The sequence below is a fragment of the Platichthys flesus genome, chromosome 1 (assembly GCF_949316205.1).
Source record: "Platichthys flesus chromosome 1, fPlaFle2.1, whole genome shotgun sequence".
Taxonomy (NCBI): Eukaryota; Metazoa; Chordata; class Actinopteri; order Pleuronectiformes; family Pleuronectidae; genus Platichthys; species Platichthys flesus.
In genome coordinates this window covers 20,638,298-20,647,798 of record NC_084945.1, presented here as the reverse complement: position 1 = coordinate 20,647,798, position 9,501 = coordinate 20,638,298, and the positions used below count along the sequence as shown (strand labels likewise).

General features: G+C 39.0%; 2 protein-coding genes across 2 annotated transcripts; both read right to left on the bottom strand.

Annotated features, from left to right (window-relative positions):
* Nucleotides 1-3,381: 3,381 nt before the first annotated feature.
* Nucleotides 3,382-5,960, bottom strand: LOC133954286 (UDP-glucuronosyltransferase 2C1-like). The gene has a single exon (XM_062388646.1). It carries the CDS (start codon nt 5,541-5,543, stop codon nt 3,969-3,971), a length of 1,575 nt encoding a protein of 524 aa, XP_062244630.1. The 5' UTR covers nt 5,544-5,960; the 3' UTR covers nt 3,382-3,968.
* Nucleotides 5,961-6,563: 603 nt separating this feature from the next.
* On the bottom strand, nt 6,564-8,144 carry LOC133958771 (UDP-glucuronosyltransferase 2C1-like). The gene has a single exon (XM_062393737.1). It carries the CDS (start codon nt 8,142-8,144, stop codon nt 6,564-6,566), a length of 1,581 nt encoding a protein of 526 aa, XP_062249721.1.
* Nucleotides 8,145-9,501: the final 1,357 nt, after the last annotated feature.

Here is a 9,501-nt window from a genome sequence, read left to right as displayed (position 1 = left end):
TCATGGCATTCACTTTGATGCTAATCATTCAAGGAGGCAGATGTGAAACGCGGTGCTGTAGAACTTTTCCCTTCTCCAGTTTTGTTCCTGCTATCGTGTGGCTGATTTTGTTGTTCCTCGATGGACAATACTTTGCTTGTGCTATGACAAACTGGGAGGGTAGATTTGTACTAGTTGACAAGGCAGCTCCGCAGAAGTGGTGTGAGCCAACAAGTGAGGGAGATGTCACCCTACAAGAACTAATGCTCCGCTCGCAGCAGCTGTTTGTGTTTTCTCAGGTGAGTGGAATGTTTTCTACTTTAAAGAATATTATGTGAAGTAAGTGGAGTAAAAACATACTCCTCTCTCAGAGTAGGAACTTTAGATCATATTTGCATTATATCAAGCTATTACCTTTGGTAAAATATTTATTCAATTCATTGTGTTAGCAAGAATTACACCTTATCTCATGATAACTACTAAACAAAGTGTTGCTTCACTCTTTTATACCCCAGGTTATAGGCATAATCCTCCTCATTTTCATCTGTGTGGGTCTCATAGTGTATGTAATCAGAGAAAGCTGCCAACGAGAGGTGGAAATGCAGGATTCAGATGTAGCTGAGCTCACTGTGCTCAGGATGAGCACTCTACGGACCAGGACATCATGAGAGGACTTACACTGCCCACCTCACCTGCCCTGCTGGCATGGACACTTTGTAAATACCCTAAACAGGCTTTACAATGACTTCTCATAATTATTGTCGATACGTGCAGTATTTTTTCCCTTATCAATGCTGCTGTATGAGGCCATACAATTATGGATATTACTTTTTTGTTTGTATTATCAGCTGATATGTACCCGGAGCTGTGCTTGTGGTCATCTAATGAGTTACAAGGTATTGGTTGTACCTGTCTGTACAGTAATATTGGCACCTTTCTTTTCTGAGAACTAGATCAAAGGATTAATTCCACTTTCATGTCCCAGTCTTAGAAAGCGACAAAGCCAGTGTTTGTAAGGTTAGCTTAGCTTAGCATAAAGACTGGAAATGTAAGGAAGGCTTTGATTCATGTTTAAAAAACCAGAGTGTAACTGTGATATGTTTTGCCAGTGGTCAATGATAGGAAACCCACTGCAAACCAGAGAGTTTGAACCGCTATATAAAGGTGTGGCCATTAAAGACTGTGAAGGGAAAAGGATGCAAGCTCTGAATTGGAACATCTGTTGTCCAGCATATAGCCACCTACAGACAGCTCTTTACACACCGTTATGTTAACCTAAGCTTAATGGCTGCTGATTCCAGCTTCATTCATTTAATTCATGACAAGAAAGAGAATAAGTACATGACATGAAATATGTAACTTTCCCTTTAAAGTTAAATTGTCAGTAGTTCTGTCTTACTTTCAAGTTTTCAAGCTTGAAAATTGTTTTTTTTTTTTTTTATTTCTGAGCCTGGAAGTTGTTTGTGCCTTTTGTAATAGCTATTTTGAGTCAAGTGGAATCCAACAGGCAGCTAATATATCTATCTGACTACTGTTAGTTGATTCTTGTGAAAATGAAAATGTTACAACAAAGTGAAATCTCACTTTAAATATTTCAGTTCATTACAACACTTATGATTCAATCTTATATTGCTTATGATTTACCTGTATACAGAAGAGATGTAAAATCATCTGTATGATGTTTTCTGTCATGGCTACAACCAGCCAAAAGTAGGAAGTAGACACAAAATCTAAAACAATGTATTTTTATTGTTTTGTAATAAAATTATTTATTTATTTAAGTAAAACCCTCAGGGATTTTGTACAGTCATATCATGATAGCATAATCTTAACAAACCTGCAATCTTGGTATTTGAGTTAGTTGAGTATTAAAGTGAGATGTTTATTGTAAAATCTCTACAAATACCTTTAACATTAGACAAAATATAAATATTTGAATTTTTCTGGTTTGACATTCACAGATAACCTTTAATGGGAATGTAGTAAATGCTACAAATTCAATACCTTAATGCAGCTAAAAAAAGTGCCCTTTGTTAAAAAGACTGTGTAGATTCGCAAGTAAATTCGCCCTTTGTTTCTGAGGACTTCCTCAGTCAACACGAGATTGGTTGAATGGATTTTTGCCTAATTCTCTACAGCGCTCTCACAGTCTCCACTTGCAACAGTAGTTTATTTCTTATTATTAACAACATTGCCAAAGCCTCAGTTAAACCCTTTAAGTGTAAACATTGGTACAGACCCTGTAGGTTCATCCTGTGGAAGGGCTTATTCAAGACTTCTTGTAAGACCCTGAGGAGGTTGTTGTCTTAATCCTCTTCACTCCCCACACTTTGGGAATAGGGCGTTGTATTCATATGCAAACAAATGTGCACACGCAACTGGAAATCATCCAACTCTAAGGCGAAATTATTTTCCTTTCATGAGAAATTAACTTTTGTATATCCTCGACAGTATTTTTGGCCGATTTTGTAATCATTTTGCAAAAGGTCTCCAGAGACATATCCACATCCAAGTATTATGAACGGCTTTAGGGGACGTGTCACGAGGCACACTGGAAGCTCACTAAAGACAAAGATACTGTTCCAGGCTTCATGTCCAAAATGACACAAGTGACAAAGAATGGACCCTAAGTTTTCAACTCTAGTACAAAGTTTATTCTGACATTTGTACTTCTTCCTTCAATATGCAAATCTAGACAGTACTGCATTTTTTTTATCTATATGAAATTGATATACCAACAACCTTGTTTTGATCACTTCCCATTCTGTGTTTTAGGCTTGGAAATCAAGATCATTCTTGTAAAAATGGCAATATTAGTTAGTGCACAGTCTGAGAATCAACAGAAATAATTAAATGAGTAAAGTTATTATATTCTTTAAATAGTGCATATCCAAAGGCAGTTTAACCACAAGATCAATTTCTGCAAATATGTACAAACAATGGTTGCACATGCTAGATACATAAAGTTCATGTCGGGCTGTACCTTAGATGGAAATATCTGCTGTAAGCACAAACTGAGTTATTATTGAGTACATTTTCATTACACTATTTAAAAATGTCAAATCTAGCAAAACTGTGCCACAGCAAGAGTGAATTTGTTAAAAGGGTTTACACATGCAGAGTTAGATTCCTTGATTCCGCTTAAAGAGGACATGCAGTTTAAAGAGGTACAAAGCAGATGAGTAAGCAGTTTGAAATTTAAACAGGGTCTATTTGCTTCTGGCTAAAGCAGCAATGCCGCTGTATAGAATGTTCCTCCCTCTAACAAAGGTAAAAGTTCTCTTTGTGTGAAACTGAGGTTACAGATATCAAGGGCTTTCATATTCAAATTAAATCATGTGAAACCATGAATAATTTGTTTTAAATAATGCACTTGCTAGTCTTTAAAAAACCACACACATCAAGCATATGAAATGTTTTTATACACAGAGTACTAAGTACATGAAATAACATTATTGTAAGAATATAGTGAGATGACTTCATTCATCCTTCAACAAACAGGATGTTTCCTCTTGTGATTATAATTATCAAGCACGGAATTATCTAGATTTGTTGTTCAACAGGAATCAAACCAACGCAATGATTCTTTTCAAATTGCCTTTACCTTCCATTCTCAGACAGCATTTAAAGCTTGAACACCTTATTAAGGCCACAAAAGTGCATCATCAGCACAAGTTCAAGTGACAGTAGCATCACATCTACAGTGTGGTAGGAAAACCACTGTAGTCTGAAAGGCATAAACTGCTAAGTGGTAATATGCTCTCTTTAGATTACAGGCAAGAACAAATGTTGACGTTATGACATACCATTTTAATCAAACAGATTTCACTTAACAAGTTGATTTTGATTGTTCTTTTTTTTTCAAAGACTATGATTAATGTGATGTAATGTACAGTCAGGTCAAAGGACAGTCCAAGACGAAAAACCTGCTCTTTCAGTGTTCAACTGATCATTCAAACTAACTGTAACATCTGATAAATCCTTCCTTGTTAGTCAGATTTGAGTTTTCTTTTGATACACAATCTGAAGCATGACCATAACAACACAGCAAATAATAACAAAATAACTAGTGCAACTGTTGTCAAGAACAATATGACATCTACAGAGTGGTAGGAGTACCAGGGCAGTCTGTAGGACTCCGTTCTCAGGTGAGCTGCACCTTTGTGTCTCATGACAAACTCTATCCAGAAGAGGGCAGTGTCCAGTGGTTTCATTGGCTGATCTCTGTGCAGCCTGGAGAGTCTCTGCATGTTCAGCCTGTAGGAGGGCTCAGTCAAGACTTCCTGAATACCCTGAAATAAGATGTCTTCATTCATAGTAAAAAAATCGATTATCTTTCCTGCTCCTCTGACTTCAATTCTGAATAGATTATCATGTTGGTCAAAAATCAATGGAAGTCCCAGTATAGGAACTCCATGGTAAATTGCCTCTTGAACTCCGTTGGTTCCCCCGTGGGCCACAAATAGTTTAATCTTTGGATGTCCCAGGAGGTCATTCTGTGGCATCCAGTCAACGAGTAAAGTGTTGTTGCCCAGAGTAGCCGGTCTGTCCCCTTTGTACCTCCAGATGACTTTCTGAGGTAATTTAGCAAAAGCTGTAGCGATCTCATCAGCTAAGTCCTGCGGAAGTGTGCTAATAAAAGTCCCCAGAGACATGATGATCACTCCATGTTCTCCAGAGCTCTGGACAAAATCCTCTAGGTGTTGAGGCAAAGGTTTTGCAGGTTTACACTGGAAGCCTCCCATGTAGACAACATTAGGCATGGTGGGTCGAGGGAACTCGAACACAAAATCCACTCTCATCAGCCACAGGTCGGCTGCTTGAAACAGTGAAAGGAAATCTGCATCCGGACCTAAATATTTTTTTATAATAGGATCATAAATTGGTGAAACAAAATGTGCTATTTGAAATTCTGTGAATCCAAAAATCATGACGTTAAGAACTCTCTCAGGAAAGCTCATTTTATCTGATAGCTCAGACCCTGGCATTGGAATATAAGACAGAGGAGAAGGTGCAATTGAAAAATGGCCTTCACCTTGACCGGTCCATCTGACATTAAAAACAATTGGCAACCTCAGGTAGTGAGCAAGTATAACACCCAATGGGCTAAACGGGTCTGCCAGGACAAGGTCATATTTAGCATCCTGCAGTGACTGTATTAGATCTTTGTTTTCGAAAAGCAGCTCAAGCATTTTGCCCATTTTCTGGTTCATCTCAGAACCCTTTTGTATTAGTTCCATTTCCAGTTTAAAACGTGTCCAAGCAGACTTCCCTTCCCTCTGGATATTCAGGAGTTGGGCCACAAACTTAGTTAAAAAATCTTCATCAAATCCAGACTCAGCATCAAGTGTGACTGAAGTATAGAATTGGGATGTTTCCTTGATATACCAGCTGTCGAATGATCGCAGAACAGAAACCTGGTGCCCCCTTGAGTATAGTTCCTTTACAATGACATTCATGTTCACCCAGTGGCTCCCGTCCACTGGAACAACAAGCACTTTGCTACCATAAACCAAAGGTGCATAGATCAACCAGAGTGTGGTCACAACCCAGGGACAATCCATCTTTATTCTGAATCGGGGGGGAAAAGCAAACGGTGACTTAAATTATATCTTTTAAACACATACTTTTCAATACATGTAATGTTTTCATCAAATGGATAGTTGGTGTCACTAATTCTTCAATAGAAACTGCATTTTACCCACATTAAGTCTATTTAGTACTTTTGTTTTTAATCATTTTCAAAACTAAATGCAGCATGGTATATATTGTAACTTAATCTTTTCAGTATTCAAGCAATTGCAACTTTACCAGAGAGAATCAAAACCGTTTGTTCTTGTTGACACTATATAATGCCAGTCAAAAATGTACTTCTGTGAATACACACTTTTTTATTGCAAAACAGCTACAACGCAGCTATTTCTATTAGCTAAAGATTTAAACATGTTGATCCTACCTTATTAGCAACTGGTGTAAAGATGTTTCAGTCTTTCTCCTTTGGCAGAGAGCAGATAATGTGTTCCAGCCCACCTGGACGGACTTTACTACTGCAATGTTATGATCTGGCACGCCCAGGTAATACAATACAATATGGAGTAAAGGTTGTTCGTGGTGATTAGCTGTTAAGCAAATATCTGTACAAAAACAAATTACTGTTGAACAAGAACTTTAAAAATGGTAGGGTTAATTTCATATCTCAAACATGACCCGACAGTGTGTTGTGGTCTATAATGTTTCTGTGTGTTTGTTGTGGAGTCTTCTAAAAAGTGACACTTTTTTTATATCTGATATTTTACTCACTGTAAATGACTGAAAAGAATAAACTGGTTTATTTTGTTTACAGTCAAAGGTACATTTTAAAATGACACTGCATAAAATGATATGACTCTTCCTAGTACAAAGTAATTAGACTTCACTCAGCAAGTTGGTTGTCAAAACTGGTAGGTACTTTTATTTTGTAGCTGTCGATAAGAAGTACATTCACAGTCAAGCCAAAGGACAGTCCCAAGCTAATACAAGTTCTCCTTCAGCAATTAGCTGATCATCTAAACATCTTAACCAGTTTGAAAATATATCCTTCCTTGTTAGTCAGATTTTAGTTTTCTTTTGATACACAATCTGAAGCATGACCATAACAACCCAGCAAATAATAACAAAATAACTAGTGTAACTGTTATCAAGAACAATATGACATCTACAGAGTGGTAGGAGTACCAGGGCAGTCTGTAGGACTCCGTTCTCAGGTGAGCTGCACCTTTGTGTCTCATGACAAACTCTATCCAGAAGAGGGCAGTGTCCAGTGGTTTCATTGGCTGATCTCTGTACAGCCTGGAGAGTCTCTGCATGTTCAGTCTGTAGGAGGGCTCAGTCAAGACTTCCTGTATTGCTTCTCGGAAGTTGTCGTCTTTGTCCACTTTGGCTAATGTAAGAATCATAGCTCCTCCTCTCTCTTTCAGACGGACCAGGTTGTCTTTCTGGTCAAAGAACACAGGTACACCCACAACTGGGACTCCATGATAGATAGCCTCTTGAACACCGTTGGTTCCCCCGTGGGCAACAAATAGTTTAATCTTTGGATGTCCCAGGAGGTCATTCTGTGGCATCCAGTCGACGAGTAAAGTGTTGTTACCCAGAGTGGCCGGTCTGTCACCTTTATGCCTCCAGATGACTTTCTGAGGTAATTTAGCAAAAGCTGCAGACATCTTGTTGGTCATGTCAGCAGGAAGTTCACTCAAAAACGTCCCCAGAGACATGATGATGACTCCATGTTCTCCAGAGCTCTGTACAAAATCCTCTAGGTGTCGAGGCAAAGGTTTTGCTGGTCTACAGTGAAACCCTCCAATGTAGACAACATTAGGCATAGTTGGACGTGGAAAATCAAACACAAAGTCAGTTCTCATCAACCAAATATCTGCATTAAGCACCAACTGTTTGAATTCATTTTCAGGCACAAGATATTTGTCACATATCTTCTGGTATACCTTAACTAAAAAGTGGTATTGTGTTTGATTGATAAGATATGATATCATATTGTTAACTCTCTGAAAAAAGGTCATTTTATCAATATTGCCAGATCCTATAATAGGAACATAGGATACGGGTGATGGAGCAAGAGCAAGATGACCCTCTAGAGTTAGCAGCCAGCGAACATTAAAAACCAGTGGAAGGTTCAGATATTTGGCCAAAATGACCCCAGCTCCCCAAGCAGGGTCAGTGAGTAGCAGGTCAAACTTGCTGCCCTCAATGTTTCTCATCAACTCTCGGTCATCTAGCAGTGTTGATACAAATTCAATCACAACTTTGTGAATTTCAAATACGCTGCCTACCATTTCTACAAAAATACAGAGAAGCTTTATCAAGGGATATGCATCCTGCTCAAATTGTACTGCCTTGGATAAGAAATTTGTGAAGAGCTCCTGATCCACGCCCCTCTCCACTTGGACTGTGACAGTGTTGTAATAGGAGGAGTTGTTTGGGATGTACCAGCTTTTGCTTGAATGCACAACAGTGATATTATGTCCTCTTGAGTGCAGAGCTTGAAGTAGAATATTCATGTTTAACCAATGGCTGCCTTCAGCAGAAAACACCAAGATGTTTCCAGCTTGACAGACTCCGGGACTCAGGATGAGCAAGAGCAAAGGACTGCAGCAAGCGATCATCGTCATCTAAAATAAAAACAATGTTAAGTTAGTTAACCAAGGTTAAAAAGATATCACTGCAATAGAAATAAAGTCTGATCATTTCAAAGTTTGTTAACACAAATACTTGTAATAGAGTTACAAGCCATCCACCATTATTGTTATTTCTTCCATCTATCCCATCCATTATCTATTCTGTTTTTATCCTTTAGGGGCAAAGATGGGTGCCTGAGCCAATCCCGGCTGATATAGGGTAGGAGGTGGTAATCGCCCTGGACAGGTCTCCAGCGTATCAAAGGGCCAACATACGGAGACAAACAACGATTATCCCTGTGGTCAAATGATAGTCACTGATCAACCTATCACCAATGTGCTTGGACTGTGGGATGAAGCCGGAGCATCTGGAGAAAGCCCACACATGCAAACTCCTCAGAGAAAAAATCCTGTCTACCTGGAATTCTAACTAGGGACCTGCGTGCTGTGAGACAACAGTGCTAACCACTGGACCCCTGTGCCGCGCTGTTATTTCTCACTTTTGTTATTTCTTTTCCAATCAAATCAACTTTATTATGAAGCACATTTAAAAAAAAAATCCGGGGTTGACCAAAGCTCTGTACAACAGTTAGAGCCATTAAAATAACAATAGAATGAAAGAAGATACAAATAAAGCCATAGAATAGTAAAAGCCACCAGATGAGCTTGAGTCATCAATTCAAACCCTTTATACAAATAGACCATTTACAAATAGACTAAACGGGCTGAAAACAAGTAAGTATGTAAATAAGTAAATAAGACTTAGTCAAGGGCAGTTATAAGCCCTGGGCAGCTACTGGTAACCAGTGAAGGGAGCGGAGGAGCTGTGTATTGTGAGTGAATTGAGGTCCTGTAGGTTAAAGACCAGTCGAGCTGCTGCATTCTGGATGAGCTGCAGAGGTCGGATGGCACTAGCAGGCAGACCTGCCAGGCAGGAGTTGAAATAGTCTCGTCCAAATCCAGAGGAGATCAGTGCAGTAGTGACAACCTTTAAATCCTTTAAGGAAAGTGGTCTGGGGGAGTATGTCTCTGCCTGTCTCTCTCTCTATCTCCGTCTCTGTCTGTCTCTCTGTCTGTCTCTCTCTCTCACACACACACACACACACACATACACATACACAGAGGCGCCTGCTGAGCAAAAACCACAGGACAATGTGCAACAGGTAAAGAAAACCTTCCCATGTCGGACCACTCGTCAATGATAAAAACGAAATGTTGATGTATAGTGACATCATAGTAAATATTCTATTTATGTCCATTTTCAAGGCAAACCCTATGTCAACACATTTCGGAGCAGGAGCTGACAGTAGACACTTCATCAGTCCTACTGTCATCAATTGGATATTGGTTA

What these genes read in the sequence shown, in the direction of transcription:
- LOC133958771 (XM_062393737.1), bottom strand. Translation starts at nt 8,144, where the DNA reads ATGACGATGATCGCTTGCTGCAGTCCTTTGCTCTTGCTCATCCTGAGT.
- LOC133954286 (XM_062388646.1), bottom strand. Translation starts at nt 5,543, where the DNA reads ATGGATTGTCCCTGGGTTGTGACCACACTCTGGTTGATCTATGCACCT.